This window comes from Ursus maritimus, unplaced genomic scaffold (genome assembly GCF_017311325.1).
Source record: "Ursus maritimus isolate PB19 unplaced genomic scaffold, ASM1731132v1 scaffold_20, whole genome shotgun sequence".
NCBI lineage: Eukaryota > Metazoa > Chordata > Mammalia > Carnivora > Ursidae > Ursus > Ursus maritimus.
In genome coordinates, this window is record NW_024424453.1 from 53,122,400 (window position 1) to 53,142,521 (window position 20,122).

Below are 20,122 nucleotides of genomic sequence, written 5' to 3' on the forward strand. Positions count from 1 at the left end.
CTTTCTCTAACACGGAGAAAGGCAGACAGAGGTGAAAAAAGAAATCATCTAATAAAAGAACAATGGGCTGCTTTGGGCTAAACACCCAGAAAAGTACGCAAAAGACAATGTGGAGATCAGAAAGGCAGACAAAGAGAAGGGCAAAGATTCTCATATAAAAATAGACTCATATATTTGTAGCATTTAAATATTTTTTTATAAAATCGTTGTTCGTATTTTTAGCCTCAATCCAAAAAAGAAAAATAAAAAGCAACAGTATACAGAGTAAGTATATTTTAAATATCACTTGTAGCACCAAAATGACACAGACCCTAACACCCCCTACCTGGATTCCCAAGGGGCTCATTTGCTGCTACCACCTAATCTGACAGTTAACAAAGAATCCCAACAGAAAACAACTTAAAAGTGCTACAGAGTGAAACGTATTTCTGGCAATATACAGGGAAAAGAGGGATAAACTAAAGGTGATAGAACATAACAGGGTGAGTCTCAGCTCGAAAATGCCATTCGTCATTTCAACAAAGGCTGTAAATTCTAGTGCGGGGCATCTCCAGCTATTCAGACCCAATTTGTGGACCGATAATTGTGCTGGGAGGCTCCAGGTGACACATACTCACCTGTTCTTACCCTGGCTAGCTCGGAGAGCCAACAAGGCTTCGGGGCTGGAGGGTCAGGTGACTTCCTGGTCAACTCTCTAAAGTACCCAAGTTTGCTCAGAGAAAGGCACCTTCCTGGAACGTCTCCCACATGAGCATGGCTGTCATTTCCTACTCTCTCTGGACTCCTGTATCCTTCAACCTCAACCCACACTCTTCTGGCTCTGGCATGAAACCATGGATCTGGACAATTGGCTTGCCTGTAGCAGTAATTTCGTAATAATACAATAGGTAGGTTTACCTCCTACACTGACATTATTGTTAAGTGTAGCTTTTTCATTTTTAGGGGAAAAAAAGATTGAAGTAGAGTAAAGCAAGGTTGAAGCTGAATCGATATCATCCCCCTACCAAATGCTGCAGTAGTGATAAACACAGAGAATGTAGCAAGAACTGTCAAATTGTGGGAAGTATGCACTGTTTACTGATACCAGAGTTCGTATTTGAAAATATCTCCCCTCCCCCCTGGGCCCATTCACTGTTTCTTATCAGACAGCAAAAGACGTCAAAGAGGTGGAATTCCTGACCAATCCAGGGAATCTTGTTGAGGATTTTGCGCAAGATGTTCTGGGTGTTTTTGCTCTAAGAGAGTTAGATTATTTAAGAAAATCGTTCTTGGCATTTAACAAACTGACTTGGATCCCAGCCATGCTAATCATTGCTTCTCTGTAATCCCAAAATTGAACTTGAGTGTGTGCCTCATTTTCTGCTTCTGTAAAATAAGGCTCTAATTACTTAGGTTGTAAATATGTTTTCAGGATTAAATGAAATAATATACATGAAATAAGAGGTAACGTATCCAGTGCAATGAATAATAAGTAGGTAATGCTCTTGTATCACTTAAGCAACTGACAAGTCTGTCCTTAGACAAACTTTTTTCATCATGAAGGACAGATATATTTTATCTCAGGAGATCAGAGAAGATCCTGGAGGAAAGTAAAGTACAGACACCCACAAATACAATCCTCACAGGGTATTGTCATGAGTAAATGTTTTGAACCTCATGTGAAACTATTCTCTCTCTGGGCAAAACTTAATATCCTCAAGTCACACTGTATAATTACTTGAACTGTTCATAATCTAGAGAAGCAAGGATTCTGGGTAATAAATTCCAGCCATTTTGTTGCTGGTAGGCATCCACCTCAGAGGACCAGTGTCATTGAAGAAGAAAAATTAAAAGTTATATTAAAACGTGCTTTCTCTCTGTCAGCCTTTTAGTTAATTTTGTGTCCTCCATCTGCATTTTCCTGCATTTCTCTCAAGCTCTGGTGCCATTTAAAATACGCATCTTCATGTGTTGGCACTAAAGTAGTATCAAACTCTACCCCCTGCAAGGCATTCCCAAAACACAAAACCTACAAGGAGTCATCTGAGGAATTTCCACCTCCACCTCCCTCCCCCACATAAGTGGAAATATTTCCATCCAATAATATTCTCTTATAATACATCTATTACTCTGATCCCCATGACCATCATATTCCATTTGCCCTGACAGCACAACTCTTGAAATTTCCGAAGAACCAAAGATAATCAAGACACCCAAGACTTAAACAAAATGTTCTGAACAGAATGTTCCATTTCAAACTTCAAATCCAAAAGGACATGGTCACAAACTTCTGGAATACTTTTAAACACACAACCTTCTACAGAACAACAATTCTCCTTTGCTAAAGCTGCCGACAGTGATTCAGGTTCTGAGAGTTTGACTTACTGCTATTTGAAAAAAATGATATTTAATTCATCCCCTTCTCTTGTCCTGAAAGATATCAGCACCTCCTTGCCCCCATCCCCAAACAACAGCCACTCAAATAGAGGATGATCGGAAAGGGGGCTGGAATAGAACAGCACGACTTGACAGCTCTGGGTTGAACATTAGTAAGCTCAACTCTTCAGGAAATACCTTAAAAGTCCATGACCTACAGTCATTTGTCTTTTTTGTTTAGGCATGGCCTGATACACGGAAAGGGTCTAGAGTGTGTGTGTAAGAGCAGGCACAAGGAAGAGACGGAGCCAGTCCGGGCCCTTCCATCATAGCAACTACACATGAAGTGTTCTCTGAACGTGCCCTCTTTTGCTCTTCCGGAAGGCATAAACAAGAGGTGTCTATTTAAAATTGGCCATTTCAAAAAAAAAAAAAAAAAAAAAAAGCTAGTGTTCTCCTGCACTTGAAGAAGTCTAATAAAATGATAATATGATACCGATTAGCCAGAAAATGGAAGTTTTAAGGGACAGATTATATCCTCCAGCAGTATTTGGAAACTTACAAGAATCATACAAGTTCAGACAAGAGCTGCTCAATAGAACTTTCTGAAATAATGGCAATATTCTATGAATGTTCTGTCTCATACGAGCACTTGAAATGTGGCTAACCTGACCAATGAACTGAATTTTGAAGCTTAAATCTTATTTAAATTTAATTAATTTAAATCAAAATGTAAATAGCTCTACGTAGCTAGTGGCTACCATTTTGGACATTGCAAGTTTAGAACCACCACTCAAGGGGTGCCTGGGTGGCTCAGTCATTAAGCATCTGCCTTCAGCTCAGGGCGTGATCCCGGCGTTATGGGATCGAGCCCCACATCAGGCTCCTCCGCTGGGAGCCTGCTTCTTCCTCTCCCACTCCCCCTGCTTGTGTTCCCTCTTTCACTCACTGTCTCTATTACTGTCAAATAAATAAATAAAATCTTTAAAAAAAAAAAAAAAGAAAAAGAACTATCACTCAAAGTTTACTGAGAGTCTTTACACGGTGCTTAATTTTCTCAAAAACCACTCTACCTAGAAACAGGTCTCCAAACATGTGCGCTAATATTGTGACCATGCAGTTGCAAAATCAACGTGAATTAACAATCAATGCACTATCTCTACTAGTTGAACCTGTATCAACCAACATATTTGATCTATGGGCTTTTCCATGTCTGTTATGGCCTAAAGAGAAGAAGAGGAAAAGAACAAATGAAAAGGAAAATTGTCATTGCTGGCCTATTTTGCAATCAGTGTGTCCCTGCACTTACGGTATCTGAGGGTCATAAAGAGAAACCAGAATGGAGAATGAAAACCAATAACAGCAACAATGAGGAATGCTTGATGGAGAGGGGACATATAAAGGATTAAAGGACAGTGACCTTTCATTCCAGCGACAGTTGAAAATACGAGGTGCATGTCCCAGCAATCTGATAAAGTGGAAAAGCTGATAAATTTTAAAATGTATTTTGCCAGTACAGTAGAATGCAACGTAGGACCCAATAATTCTGAAGCTTTGAGAGCCCTTAAATATCATCCACTTCAAACTCCTCTGCAGATAAATAAGTAATTGGAAGCCCAGAGAAGCAAAGAGCTCGGTGTCCCTGAGATAATAGTCCAGCTCCATCCCAGATTTCTGTTTGTGTTCTCTCCACTATGACCTTCACTCTCGTTCTGCTGAACACAGACTGAGCCTTGAGTAGAGAAAGAGCCTCATCTCTAGCCATACTTGTCCAGACTCTGGTGAGCAGAAAACAGAGTGTTCGATTGTTTTTATTTTATTATTTTTTTAGAGATTTTTTAAATTTATTCATTGGAGAGAGAGAGACAGCACCAACAGGGCAGGAGGCAGAGGGAGAAGCAGACTCCCCGCTGAGCAGGGAGCCCGACCTAGGCTCAATCCCAGGACACTGGGATCATGACCTGAGCCAAAGGCAGACACTTAACTGACTGAGACACCCAGGTGCCCCCAAAAATAGAGTGTTTGAAACACGCTGGTCTGCTTGACACCAACGCTACCTTCACTAGCACAGCATTCCTAAAAACCATGTAATTTACACAAGTTACCAAGCACACTGTAAAAAAAGAAATTACAATGCACAAATGTTTTACGAGAATGCTTTGCATGGGGACAGTTTTTCAGCTTAACATGTATTTGCTATAGAAGTGGCTTGCTCTGTGCTCAAACCATACATGACTTTAAGAGAGCCAGGTCCAAATTTCCAAAGCACATGACTACTCATCCTATGCTTTTGGTGACTCAACAGGGACCATGAAAAGATATTAAGATAGAAGCAAACGATTACTTTAAGGAGAAAAACCAAACAAAACTTAGATATCTAGCTCAAAATTCTCCTTTTACAGGTGGGGAAAAAAAAAAAAAACCCGAGATGGCAGATTTTAACTGACTTGTTTCAAGTCGCACAGCTAGTAAGTAAAAGAATTGGGACTTAAGGCGCAGGATTTCCGTCTCTGGGTGCAGAGCACTTCGTTACTCTAGAAACCACAGTAAGACAGAAGTCTACAAACCAGTAAAAGAAAGACAAGGACAATTATCCTGTATATGTCATTGCTGTTTTAAAATGTCTGTTTTTTGAATTTGAATTATACTTTGACATAAAATGTCCCATGCCTTTTTCTGTAATCACACCGAGTACTGGTGGAAGAAAGAAACTTACGTTTCGTGAACTATGTAAAAGATCTGGGAATAAACCCCCTTTACTGCTTAGATTTCATAAACTTTCCCGGTCCTCAGATAATCTCCTATAGAAAAATGCCACACGCTGCTGATAAGTGCAAGAGATAAATAACACTGCACATTTTAAATGTCATGTACTTTGAATTTTATAACATGCTCTTATAAATGAGTCCATAAGAGAAAAGAAAGTGCTAAATAAATACAGTGATGGGCTTACATTCTTGTGCTGCTGGTCTTGTTGATGATAACAGATTTCCCGGTTTGATCCACATTGTGGTCCAACCCAAAGTAAGCTGCCACCCGATGGACGAGCATCCTCTGATAGGATGACATCTGAGGGAACTTTTTATAATGGTTACTGGAAAGGAACACAAGAAGCAGTGCAATCAGCATTTGTGTTTCTGGCCCGTAGGACATTCTGTAGGTACACACACAAAACCATTCTTTTTTCATCCAAACCACGAAGCTTATTTCGTCTCTGGCATCACTTCATGTCCTCATTTCCAGACAATTTTCCACTTATTATGGATTTATCGATTAAGCTACACTAAGTATCTTTGTTTCACAGTTGCACATTTCTCACAGCAAAGGGAACTTAATGTCTGTTGGAAAGTATTCTATTTTAGTCCATGATACCTTATCAACAGAGCCAGGCTCAGGACAAATCATATGACATAGTATGTGACTGCAGATGCCTATCTGGAGATGTGTCATTACACGGTTTACACTGAAAGCAGCACAATTATGACCAGGCATAACTGACTGCAGCCAGCTGGAGCCCATTAAAAAACTATAATAAAAATGAAAAGGGTTGCTTCTTGTCACAGCTACTCTATGCTAATCAGCGGCCCCCTGTTTACAGCCATTTTGTCAGGAATTTAACAAGCAGGAGCACACATGGTCCAAGCAACAATTCCCATCAATATATAGCTTCTAATCCTAATAGCGTCTCCATTTAACAAATCGGCAAACATATTAAATAATGTTTTATCTATCCTTAAATCTTTCCAGAATGAATCATTAAACCCAAATACCAAACCAAGGCACATCATATAAATTAATCAGCACTGCAATATAACATACTTGTTGTCACCAATGAAATCAATAATTTCCTGCTCCATTTTCAAGAGTATCATCCTGTCCCTGCAAAATAAATGTTAAAATGTAAAGGTCTGAGGCACTTGCCATTCCCAAAAACCTAAAAAGTTCATTTGCGTGTCTGAAAAAGATTGGTTAAGTCTATGTGACTATAAACCTTTACCTAACTCTTCTCTAGAATATGCTGTCCTTATGCATATGATTTCATTCTACTGAAGATTATGTCTCATTTCATTTGTAAAGTATTTCGTAATATTGAAACTTCTGCAGTTTTAATGTTAATTAAGACATGTAAGGTGTTAAGCCCATAAGACACATCAAATACATTGTATATTTTAAATTACTAGGAAATTGGAGCGAAGCCAAGCCCAAGTAAATAGTTATAGAACTGCAGTCAAACATAATCAGTTTATTTAACATTGACTCTCATTCTCTCTCTTTTTCCCCTTAATCAGTATCTCTTTGTGACCAGGAACGCAGAACTCGTAAACTATAATTTATTCATTGGGTAACTACCCAGGAATTAAGACTATCTAGAAACAGTAAACATGCAAACCACTAGCAGAAGAGAGGAAATATAAGAGAGAGTTTAAGACATTAGAAAATGTGCCTGCACTTTACAACTCTGTACTTAGAAGTGCTTGGACTCAGGACTTCACAATAGTCTACCTGACTCTTCTAAAAGTAAGAGGTTTATTTAATAATTTACCTGGAATTATTCTTTAATGTGTTAATCAGAAACTCATGTAAGTCTATGCCAGTAGAATCCGTGTATTCTTGGCTGCAATCTGAAACAAACAGCAGGAGGGAATTGTCAGGAATGCTGATGGGGAAGGAGGGTGGAAAAGGTTTCTCTCTTGTTGGGTAAATTTTAGGTGAAGCTATTGGCGTGAAGGTACATGTTTCAAAACTAGCAAATTGGCAGTGTAACACCAGAATGAAAACCAGATTCGCGATGGAGGAACCCAGTAGATCCTGAGAGTGGAAAGATCCAGCTGTCACGGGAGGGGATGTGGGCACAGTCGGGTAGGAGGTTGGTGGGTGAAATGTCACGTGTTCATTCCCTGCTGTCAATCAGCAAGGCCGCGGCCTCCATGTGACAGGTACTACCAACCCACAGAGAGAGCTCTCAAGAGTTCAAGATTCCAGGAAACCCTTTTTCTCTTAAAATGGAGAAGGCAAAAAATGAAAACTCTGTGATAAGGCTGTCTAAATATTCATCAGTACAAAACACAGGAGGGCACTAAACATTCCCAAGTCTTTCAAATCTTTTGATGCTAGCTAAAGCTTACTTTCTAAAGCTAGCTTAGGAACCTGCACTTTACTCCTGTCACATCTTGGGTTTTAGACATTCAGTAGCAGAAATAATCATTATAAGCAGATACATGGCTACAGAGCATAATATAAGCAGTCATCATTCCTCAGCTGATCGGATGCCCTGTTCTTTCTCAGTTATTAAAAAAAAAATGTCTACTGCAAAGTTATTTATTCATGGTATACTTGATTTCAACTTAACTTACTTTTGTTTTAACTTTTGTTTCCTTTTTCTTGTTTTGTTTTTGTACAACTGTATGTATGGCCAACAATTTGAAAAGTCTGGACTATGGGCTTGGGGTTTTAGAAGGAATAGATTTTTTTTTCTTGGAAAAATTTTATTGGAGTAGAAGTGTATATTTTTTAGGTGAGACATGATGTGGCGGTTCTGTGGGTTGTGGAGCCCAAATCTATTTGTGGCAGATACAATGTTAATCACGTAGTCCATTGACACTGATGTATATACGTCTGTGCTTTAGGGACGACATCACTTATCGGCTGTGAATTGCTCGTCTCCTGTCTGTCTTTTAAGATAAACATGGAAGTTAAGATATAAAACTGGGTTTCATTACTGTTCATCAGCCCAAGTTAATTGGGCTAATAAACCTGAATTAAGAGCAGATTTACACTCAGTCATTTGTACAAACTTATCATTGAAAATAGAAGACTCAAATGAAAATCCAAAGAGATAAGTGATCCTAAAATTAACCTTTCTGGATACACAAATAATGACACCATGAACAGAAAGGAAATAGAGTTCACATCTTTTACACACACACACACATACACATATAAAGTATATGCAGAGTTTGGTGGCAGGTGAATATGTGTGTAAATCTAGGATGTACTCTGTGACTATTTATCTGTCCAAATTCAGTAAGTTAAGGAAACATGTTCACATTCACCTTTTGATAACATTCTGATCTTGGGTTTTTCAGAGGTTTTATCTTTGTTTTTATCCTTTTCTTTTTCTCTTTCTGAGTCATCTTTCCTAGATTTATCATCCTCTTGCAGGCTGGGAAAACTGGAAAGCTGTAAATGAATTGATTCCTGTTGGGGAAAAAATATAATAATTTAGGGCCAGATTTAAGAATCTCTGTCTGGTTTCCATTTTGCATAGAGGTTATTAAGTACAGGAAAATGAAAGCCAGGAGCAGATTTTTTTTTCTTAAATGGTAAAAAAATTAAACCTGTCAGAAAAATAATTGCCCTTTAAGGTGAATTAAACTTCAGAAGTCAATGGGAGGTCATGAGAAACATCTAGTACTAAAACTTGGTCTCATGAATATTAACATTAAGCAAGTTACTTTCCCCTAGATCATACCTCTTATTTTCTCTACAGGTTTATTTTTAAACACTTAGGAAGCATTTCCTTATCAGTAAGCTTGCGTCACAGCCATTGCCATGTCTCAAAAAAAGAAAGGAAAAAAAAAAAAACTTCTGAGATCTTTTCTGTAATTCCTTATAAGGAGAAATCTGCACAAACATAGACAGACAGGTATTACGAATCATAATTACAGATAGAACAGACATAAAGGCCTTAATAGCCAATTTACAATAAAAAGTCTGTTTTAGAACCACATCAACAATGATTTCTGCTATTAAGAAAAACCAAGCTATCTAAATGCAGGAATCTCGGGCATGGATGATTATCACACCTTGTTTACAAACTCCATTAATAAGTCATCATAACGTATGGTTAGAATCAGCATTGCCTTTTAGAAAACAGAACTATATTTCCCATCAATTAAATATAAATATTTAATATTATTTTAATTTTTGTATCAGTCAATTCTTTCCAAAATGCAAAATTCTCTTGACCTGGTGCTTTGGTACGCTATTGACCGTTTACAGTATTGGGACTGGATCCACTTTTATACTTATTTATTTTCCACTAGAAACAGATAGTTCTGTTTTAACTCACATATCAGCCATGTGGTTGATAGTATGTTCACTGTTTTGAAGAAGAATAAGCCAAATCATATTTTTTAAGAAGTTTTATGAATAACCCATGCTATGATCAAAACTATGACAAATTAACCAACATCAAGCCTGCTTCCTCTTATGTAAGAGATCATTTGATGGGAAAGCTTTTTTCTGCTAGTGACATTAAAATTTATGGTGTAAAAAAAAAAATTCCCAATGACTAATAGTGTTTTTCACTAAAAACGAAACTCCTATACGTGTGATGCCTAAAGTGATGACTAAAGCAATGCCTGTACCTCCTCAAATTATGGCCATCCTAGGATTTTTAGTGTTCTTGGTAAACCTGGCTAACCTAACAAGCATAAACAAGGCCGCCAAAACGAAGTTTGCTTTTTAGGAGGGGCTCCACTGTGAACTCCTGGCTGGAATAAAAAGTCACCAGGGATAGAGAGGATGAAATAAAACACGTTCTCATGATCAATATTTATCTTAGCCAGATTGCCTGACATCCACGTGTTTATCCTGGGGATGGACTTACACAAAATAGGTAAAACTGAGTGTAACTTGATTATACGTTCTTTTGCCATGTGATTTGGGACAGAAATGTCTTTAGACTGCAGAGGTTTCGAGCAGATTTTAAGGTTTTGACTTGCTTCTGCTTGCTAAGGAGACAGCTGGAACATTTCTGGTTCAGAGAATATAGTTGGGGGTGGGGAAGAATCTATTTAATAGATGATCGGGAGGAGAAACTGAGGGCACCAGGCCATTGGAGTGGTCTCATTGCTTCTTCAAAACCTCTTGCATCACCTAGCCCCTGTCAGTTTGAATCTACAATCAAAGAGGCTTGGAAGCATAAATACAAGAGCAGAGGCTGAAAGATATCTTCCACCAGAAAAAAAAAAAAAGTACAAACTCACGCCATGTGTGGACAGATACTATTCTCAGAAAAATACCTATCTTTTCTATACATAAATACACATTACGGTGTTGAAAGAACACACAAAAGTGCTATAGAGTTGGTAAAAAACAATCTGTTATTTTTTAATATTTTTATTGATATGCTCAATAATAAAATACAAGTGTTAATACATTGGTACAGGATAAATTTATATCCAACAACAATAAAAGAATGATTCAAGTCACAGTAATACACTGATAGGTAAATAGTATAACATTAGAAAAGCAAAACTCCTTTAACTGAAGGACAGACTGAACCATCAGCTATGGGTCTGAGATCAAGTAATACAGGTAGCAAGAGTTTTTCCCACACAGGAAAATGAAGGCAGTTTTCAAATACTGTGAATATACAAATATTAAGGAAGCAATACAATCCATGTACTGTATACTTCTGCCAGGGTTCTCTGGGATTCAGTTCCCACATTTTGTAAGTGCCAGGGGTACCTCATGAAAGCATTGCATATAAGCTCAAAGTTCTGCTTCTTTATTCTCTAGCAAGTCGCACGCCCACTCGCTAATATGTGTGTCTGGGTATTTTCTATTGGCCGCCTGCTCCCACCACCCCTCAGCCAGCCCAAAGAGAAGTGCACAAGTTCTAATTCTCTCCTACACAGCTAGTCTTGGTCACTGAGCTTGAAACCAGCAGGAGCAAAGCACTGATTACATCTTATTTCTCTGCACCAATTGTATGGAGAAACTAGACTTAGGTCTAGGACGGGCACTATGATACAGATGATCTCTTAAAAAATTTCCTCCTGGTACCTTGTCAAATGGGATGAAAAGCAAATTAAGTCTATAAAGGCTGTCCTCCTCTGCCTGGTATTAGGAGTGGGGGACACCTGGGGCATGACTTCTCCCAGAGTCTGTCATTCTGCAGAATTAACATATATTGTGTGCAGTACATTATAAGCCATCAATCAACATTTAATAATACAAGCCGTGATAGTCGCATCAGTCCCCCTTTTCAGTCTCCATTAAAAATAGAAGCACAAATAAAATGCTGAAGAAAAGCCACACATTTCTCAGAGCCCAAGTAAAATAAAGCTTGTGTATGAAACATAGTGATGGCTAGAGAAAGATAGCCTGTCCATGCCTTACGACATGAGTGGCACGGTAAGAAAATGAGGCTAAGGGAAAAAAAAAATACTCTTAGGACAAAATCTATAAGGTATTTTATTTTTGGTCCTTTCAAAGAAAGTGCTCTCAATGCTCTCTGTATCCATGAGGAGGATTTAGAGTATTTCAATTAAAGTAAAAAGAGGAAAGCAAACAAGCCCAAACAAAAGTAATGATATCTTAATCAATTTTCTCTCCCCTGGGCTCAGATAAATCATTTTACTTTTGTCTTGACTTCTCTCAGCCTCTGATAAAATAAGGAAAATTTCAGCTGCTAGACTATTTTTATAAAAGCTAATATGATGCCCAAAAGGCAAACAAAAATAAATATGATATGAAGTCCCCATTTTGGTCACAGGAGGGTTTTGTCAGAATTTGAATTTTCAGACCCTAATAGTCTTGCTGTAAGGAGCAAAAATTAGTGAAAGGATCCACAGAGATATATAATAATATTAAATTCATAAAAATTTAATAATATGAAATTCACCATCACCTCAGATTCATTTCTGGACAATTTTTCCAGTATTCAGAAATCTCTACCAAAGCCCATAAAAATATGTCTGCAAAGCTCAATGCACCTTATTCACTATTTCCAAAGTTTCATTAAGAGCCGAGGGTTGTGTTTCTTATAGGCAAGTGCATTTTGGGGAAGTGAGAGGTAAGAATCTCCAATACGGAAGGAGACGGGATACTTAGGACTATATTTGGTTCGTCTTATCAAGAGAGAGCCTTTGAGGAAATGCAGCACTACCGTGCTTACTTTTTAAGTTTTTTTTTTTTAATCTAAATTCTTTTGAATTCCTTTCCATTTGCAGTTTTCAGAGAGTCTGGAAAAAAACAAACGTAATACTCTGTGACAAACTGTTAAGCTAGTTTAGAATGTCTCATAAACAGGGGATGAAGCCAAAAAACTATGTCTTTCTTTGCTTATTTTTTTTCCCCCAAAACACTGTGTAATGCCAGATTTCCACTCATGCACACAAAGACAGATGCCATTCATGCAGTTAATGAAAATGACAGGGGGTATACCTGATCCTGAAGACTTTCACCTCCTGGTCTGGCTGAGGATTCTTCACAGACAGCAAGACTGCGAGTCAGTTTACCTTTTCCTGCTCCTGACTGGGGAGGGGAAAGAAAAGGCAAGGCAAGGAAAATAAAGACAACAAACAAAAAACATTCTCCAGCTGCCAACTTCTCTCCACTGTCCCAGGACATTCCCAAACCAGATTTCTAAAACCGAGCTTCAAATTGGCTGCTCAGTGCTGTCTGTCTACACTGGCTTCAAGATTCAGAGACCTGTGTTGGTGGGGATGCAGGTGGAGGAGAACATGAATAGGTGGATTTAAGGGGCTCTTTTAGCAAATTGTGCCCATCACATCGGAAACCTACAAAGAATGAATTGCTGCCATTTTGTGAAATTATAAGGAGGAAAAGATGACGGAAATTAATTTCTACTAAAACTGAGTTTGGGAGGGATCTGATTGAAAACGTGTTTAAGAAGATGAGGAAAGGGACCTAACCACCAGCACCTGTTTACTTCAAGGGAGAAATCAACTGGCGAGACTAAAACGTCTACCCCAGATTTTATTTAAAATGAAAACACAACAAGCAGCTACTCATTTTGCAAAGCACTGTCAAATCTGCAGTTGTGAAAACAGGATCAGGGACATACATTTGCAGCAGTGTGAACCCTAAATGCTCTAACTGAAAAGCTTACAGAGTGAGAAAGAAAGACAAGAAGTGTCAACAAGACCCCATTAAAAGGGGACAGGGCCAGGAGAGTCAAGATCCACACACGACCAGTTGAATTGGTAACCCCAACATGAAATATGCAATTGACATCCGTGATATCAGGTCAATGTGGAATTTCCAGAACCCTACCTTGGATTTTCTTCTTTCTTGGTTCTGAGCTGCCAGCCGCCTCTGTATGTTAGACAAAGTAAAACAAACAAACAAACAGTAAACCAACAACCAGGAGAGAGGGAGAGAGAGAGGAGAGAGAGAGGAGAGAGAGAGAGAGCGAGAGGAGGTTTCATTGAAGTCCAGAAATCAATAGTAACAATAAGATATTATAACCATTGGGGAGGGCTCCCCTTCCCTCTCTTCCCCAAACTTTTGACCTTTTAACTTTTAGCTCCTTCTCCTTAGAGCAGCTGGGGTGGGGTGGGGGGGCGGTGCGGAGCAGGGAAGCTGACCTTGAAGGCTTTTGGCCATTATGTGGTTATCTGCCTTTGTTCACTGGTATATAAAAAGACTTCAAAGAAAATCAATACAGGCTATTTGCAAGTACAGTTTGTTTTCCCTCTACCAAATCTCTTGCTCTCATAAATCATAGTGTATTTAATCATATCACCTTTTCAATACCATCAATCATCCCCAATTCCCCCAATACCCCTCCCCACCTGCACTTTTCTAGGGTTTTCTCTGTCTCTGACTTCTCATTCTCTCTCTGGCTGTGAATTCTAGGGCTTCGGCTTGTTTGCTAATATAAATTGAAACTTGGCCTGCCCTCAGAGGTCCACAGAGCTCAGGTCTTTGATTTTTCTTAGTCAATCATGAGCTAGGTCTTCAGCTTTCCCTGGAATAGCAAATCCATTTTTAAAACTCAGCTAGCCTAAAACTGCCTCAGGGAGAAAGCCCTCGCAAGCTCCTTGAGGTGGTCTGGAAATCACTCCGGACATGCTGTGCGCAAATTCAGTCATTACACACGATCTCTGGTTTTTTTTTTTTCATTTCAAAGGGCAATTTAGAGCACCTTTTGGTCAGAAAAAAGTGATTCATAATTAGAAAAGGAGAGGAGTACCTTTATGGATTTCCTATTCATTTACTAGTTAAATTCTTAAACGAAAAAAGAAAAGAAAAGAAAACAAACCTTCCAAGTATTCTGCAATATGAAAGAGAGGAACTGAACTGAGCCCAGTGGTGCGAGCTAGCCAGAGAGAAAGATTGCCAAGCTCACCTGCAGTTCCAGCTTCTCTTCTTCATCCAGACTCTCCGATTTCACAATGCCGTTCTCTGGGGTGGCCGACCCCTGTTCAGTCCCGCCCTCCTCCACTACTGCCTGATTCAGGTCTCCTGGCTCAGACATTCTCCCAGATGCAAATTAAAATAACAAGGTGTAATGCCCTGCGAGGTTAAGAAGTCGAACATAAAGTTAGTGCACAGTGAAGCACTTCCTATTATTCTTGCAGTATTTCATTTCTCCCTTTGTATTCAAATTCAAACGAGCAACTCTGGCATCTCTGCCAGTTTTACAAGAAAGGCGAAGAAGAAAGCAAGATCAAACCCCGTACCCAAGGCAAAAGCACGAGGCAGATTCCGTGGCCCTATCCACACCCCTCTGCACCCATATACACACACACTTGTGAATACACCTTGCCATCGAAACGGATAGACACATCTAAGACAGAGACGCAGAACTCCCACACATCTACCAGTCCCTATACCCCAGTACAAAGGAAAAGAAAAAGAAAAAGGAAAAGAGAGCATTGCTCCAACTCCTGAAGAGATGACCCTCAACTGCTGAGGCAAGAGGTGGTGGTATGGGTGCTCTGCTGCATGTCTAAGATGATTCAAAAATTGTTTGCAAGTTTCAATCCACAGACATGCTTTCCTGGGCATAAGGAATACTGTGTACTCTACAAGTAGGGGCAAAAATCGATTTAAGAGCTAATAATTCAGGATAAATATAAGATCTAAATTTGGCAATAAACCTTTCAGGGCCAACATTTTCAGGCTTCAAACTGACAGCTACATTATTAAAAGCAAGAGTGCTCGCCCGAGCTCCTGGCACTTGCTGGTGCACAGACCCTGTGGAAGGACGTCTCTGGCAGGCAGCTGTAATGAAGCTATAGCCACTGAACCCCGCAACTGCAGACCCACAGTACAGTACTGCATAGACGCTGGAAATGGCTTTTCGAAGTTAAAGCCTCTTATTTTTTTTTTCTCCCTCCCTCCATACAACCCCTGACACTTCCCCTTCTGATGTGCTGTCAAATGAGGTTCATGAATAATTTAGCATTTACTTCCTCCTCAGTTCTTTTTTTTTTTTTTTTAAGATGTGAGGGGGAAAAAAGGAGAGAAAGGAAAGAAATACGGAAGGAATGAAGGAAGGAAAAGAAAAAGAGAGAAAAAGAAAGACAGTGTGACCTAGAAAGTCAGTTCTTCCACAGAAATTCCCAAACAATGACTGTCCTCTTCCCAGTCATTACAATGGTAATGATTATTGGACAAATTAGGGATAAGTTTCTTTGGGAGTGTTTCATTACCATTTACTAATTCAGTAACTTGATTTCCAACGGGATATGGGAAGCATGAAAAAAATCTCAACCACAGCGATTTCTGTTGCAAATTTGCTAAGATCTACCATGACAGAACAGATGGTATCTAATGATATCTTTAAAAAACACAGGCTTACTTGGCAAAGGATTATGGGAATGTAAAAGGAAAAGTTTTCTAAAGGTTGGTGGCTTGAGTCTGTGAGTTACTGGTGAGCAATGCTTTTAAGTTTGGGGAGATTTGAGGATACTCCATCCAGTGTATTCAAATAGATTCCTCATATTTCAGTGACACTGGCTGGGTTATGTGTGTAGTTAACAACGGTTCTGTTTCTCCATGGCAAACAGCTTATTTCTCAAGGTATTGGGTAGAAGGAGGAGATGGACTTCTTTTGCCTTAACTCTGTCTTCAAAGCATTTCAGTATAAAAACAGATTGTGACTAGATTTAAAATGGAATGAACAAATTGAGCTCTAATTTTATAAACTATAAGCCAATTGAGTCCCTGCTCTAGATCCTGTCTGTTTTGGTTACACTGAATGACCTCTTCTAACCAAACAGGCACATTTATGTAACAAAATACAGATGAGATGACAGCCGGACAACAAGGCCTTTACCTTTCGCGCAGAATTCCTGCCGTAGGTCTTGGCGACTTACTAGCGGCTTCTGTCGTTCTACACCAGGAAAATCCACACAAGTGATCAGAGACAACTGGAGTCCCATGTCCCCATTAACAGTTCAGAATGCCCATCTCCATGCGATTCCCTTACACAGTTTGACACATCGTCAACCTGAAAAAAGATGAAAAGTCAATAATAATAATTGCAATAGTCATGGTAGGGTGAAGGACCAAATAAATAAGACCAGATTTCTAACACTAATGACCAGCTTCCAGCAAATCACGTTCACGGCTTGATCCAGCCCCACCTGTCTCGGGCTGCCTGCTTCTTCTCTAATGAAGGCTACAGCCCGGCTGTTCAAGTCAGAGCGGCACCCACGCAGGGAGCTAAAATTAACAATTGCATTATGCACCGAAGATTACTCACTTCAATTTTAACCTTTTTTAGTGAAATCTCGCACTTTATATTAAAAAAAATAAAAAAAACAAGCCTGTGTGTTTGCCTCAACGAGAATCCAGATCACCTATGAGCTAAAGTCTTGCCTCCTTTTTTAACCAAAGCCTTTGTTTTAATTCTAGGTTAATATAATATACTTTAATGTTGTTTCTGAGACTCCTTTCTTTAGGAAAGTAATCCTAATGAAGTGTAAAGATTTCGATTTAACGGGCATTATCTATAAAAGTGAAAAAAAAAAAAAGAAAAAAGAAAACTTTAGCAACGACATGGCTGAGAGAGCTCTTTCCTCCCTGCTTACAGTTTGGAAAGAATTCCTAATATTCTCATTGGGCAGTGAATACGGTCTCCCCAATCCCCTCCCTTTCCATCAGGATTGCCTCCACCAGCTGGGCATTCTGCTTGACAGCATAGAAAGACTGTCAGAGGGATTCAACAGATTTGCAAACTTTGAGCCCGTTGAAAACAATCCACGCTATAATGTGCACTTTCTTTTTCTCACAACTCCTACAGGAGCAGCAGCAAAGACAGCTTGAATGCAAACACAGAGACGGATTCCTAATAATATTTGCCAAAACCAAGCAGTATCTTTCCCTTCTCCTGCAACTCAGGGGCACACCTGCTAAATCCAACAGTATGCACACCCCTTCCATCACACACCCATCTTTGCAAACACTAAATGCATCTCAGTTATTTTGTCTGAAGTTGAAAAACACTCTCTGCCTCCCCCTTGCTGCCCCCCTCCCAAGTTTAAATGAGCACAGCCGGTTCCTCAACGGATTTTGCTCTGGCTATATTAACGACATATTGGATTACAACACCATTTGTTGTGCAAGGGAGAAACAACTGTTGAAACTGCAATCACTAATACAGTCAATAATTTCTAGCCTTATTCATGTGTTATTAGAATGGCCAATTTGGCTTTGCAATATATTTCTTTGGTTATTAGACATTATATAGCTATGAGAGACAAGCGAACATGCATTAAGGACAAAAATGGATCGCTAATCAACAGTCATTTTAGTTTTTCAATTTTGACCAGTTTCACCATGGCTACTATAACACTAGATATTAAATAGAAGCCAACATGTCTTAAAATTAGGATCTATTTAAGTAACCAGCCCATTATCTAATATGCCTCAGAATAGGTACCAGTGATGGATGGAATTACCACATGCTTTTTGGATTCTGTTTTCCTTTTCCCAAAGAAAATGAAGTTATCAACGATCACCGCAATCTTTTTGTCTTCTTTTCTCTGATCCTCATATTTGTACAGTGGCATTTAATCCAGCAGGTGAATGGCAATGCAGTTTTCAAATCTAAGCCTTAGATGCATTATTCCAGCCCCAGTAGGTGGATGCAAGATATAATTCTTTCCATGAAGAAAAAGGAAGTACAAACTGATATTCACGTAACCAACTCAAAGCGTGAACAGCCTGGATACATGTGTGTGCGTAATTACCAGGACACATTTTGAAATAGCACTGAGCTCTAAAGTCAGCGAGGTATTATTCTTGCATGCCTGAATCATAAAGTCATCATCTACCGAGATAAAAGGGAATATGGGCATATGGGAATGAGCAGAGAGGAACATATGGATCACAAATATTTTTGTAACTGATTAAAATTGTTCTCTTTGCTAAGAAAGCAGTGCCAGGAAATCAACCCTACTCCAGCTTTCTGTACGCCAAACTACCCGACTCTTCCACTGCTATTTAATCTTAATCTGTTCAAATTTTTCCCATTTTCACAAAAAAGCAAAACTATTTCTAACAAATATCCAACATTGGATTAATGGAGATGCTGGCCAACTTTCAATTGTTAGAGTGGAAGGGGTGGAGGGAGCAAAAGGAGACCCTGTACAAAGGCACAAAATAAAAGTCACTGCAATTCTTTCAGTGGAAACGATACTGTAACCATAATTTAAGGGATAGTATTTAGCAAAGGCAGTCAATCGCTTGCAAAACAAGCTATAGGAAATTGATCAACGGTGCTGTCAATTGTTTTCCATGAGGAAAATGAGTAAAATCACTACCACTTCTCATATTTAGGTTGTTTCTTCTCAAGCTTACTGTAGAGTTGAAAATAGTAGCAATTGTGGGATCACGGGGATGAGAAAGCCAGGGAAAGGGGAGCAAGGTGCAACGGCTGGGCTGTCATGTGGAGAAAGCTCAGGATTAGATTCAAATTCCAGGAGTAATTTAGTTCTCAGGGGATATCTAAAATGGGAAATTAAAGTTGAATTCTATTAGCAAGTCGGGCAGGTTACTTTATTAGTCACTTTCCTCATAATCCTTTTACTAAAAATTAACACAGGATGACTAATTTTATCCCAAATCAATATAGGTAATGTATGAGGAAATGATACAATCAACATGCATTTATTTGAACAATTGAGATGTTTCTCCCCTAATGTATAATGTATTGCTCCTTCTTCTTCTTCTTCTTCTTTTTTTTTTTTTTTAAGCTGGTCAAAGTTCTGCAAAGTATGCCACTTGCAAATTGTGGGGATATTACTGATTTGTCAATTGGCTGTGTGAGGTTTTTGAAAACTGTGACAACTTAGAAACTAAAGGCACATCTTGTTCTCAAAACAGGTATTCTGTTAATGCTTAAAAATATTCTGAGTATGTAAAATTAAGTTTAAAGAGAAAAAAAAGTAGTTGGAATATGATCGTTTCAAAATGAGATCAACCATGGAATGAACAGAGCGCACAGACCAACATCTTCAGCAAGTTTGAAATTTTCCCGGGGCGGTAAAACATCAATAACAAATTTTCACAGAAGTTTAATTTCCAAAGAAAATTTTCTTCTCCAATACAAGAAACAGTCAACCAGTAGCTCTACCCTCTAACTAAACTCTTTGGTCAACCCAATGCACAGGCATTCTGTAAGATTCTTGAGTAACCGGAGCAAATGCCAAAATAACCAGACAACTGTTTTGGAGGAAGAACCTAGGGGGATATTTAAGAAAAGGAATTCTCATACTAGGGTTTTAGGGTTGGAAAGATTTTACATGAATATTCTTATTTGAGTTTTAAGAGCTAGGCAGCTTATAAACATGTAGGAGATCATATGTAGAGTATCACTTTTTCTTCTTTAAGCAGTAGTAAACTAGACACGGACATAACTTAGATCAACATGTAGCAGAATCCCAGTAATGGAAATAACTGGTGCCACAACTTTGGACAGAAAAACAGCCCCATAATAATCACAAGTGCCTTTAAAACCAGAGAGGTCTGATCTCAGTAAAAACAGCCAACAGAAAAA

The 20,122-nt window shown here is 38.9% G+C and overlaps 1 protein-coding gene across 3 annotated transcripts in view; it reads right to left on the reverse strand.

The window, feature by feature from the left end:
- The window catches only part of ARPP21 (cAMP regulated phosphoprotein 21), a 152,568-nt gene that overhangs the window by 95,742 nt on the left and 36,704 nt on the right, over nt 1–20,122 (reverse strand). For all 3 annotated transcript variants that reach the window (XM_040636987.1, XM_008710446.2, XM_040636986.1), the window contains exons 2-9: nt 16,397–16,570; nt 14,462–14,628; nt 13,384–13,425; nt 12,532–12,621; nt 8,409–8,553; nt 6,899–6,977; nt 6,175–6,234; nt 5,309–5,449 (exon numbers count right to left, since the gene is read on the reverse strand). In XM_040636987.1, coding sequence (XP_040492921.1) covers nt 5,309–5,449; nt 6,175–6,234; nt 6,899–6,977; nt 8,409–8,553; nt 12,532–12,621; nt 13,384–13,425; nt 14,462–14,590 — 686 coding nt within the window. In that variant the 5' untranslated portion in view covers nt 14,591–14,628; nt 16,397–16,570. The remainder of the gene's footprint in view (nt 1–5,308; nt 5,450–6,174; nt 6,235–6,898; nt 6,978–8,408; nt 8,554–12,531; nt 12,622–13,383; nt 13,426–14,461; nt 14,629–16,396; nt 16,571–20,122) is intronic.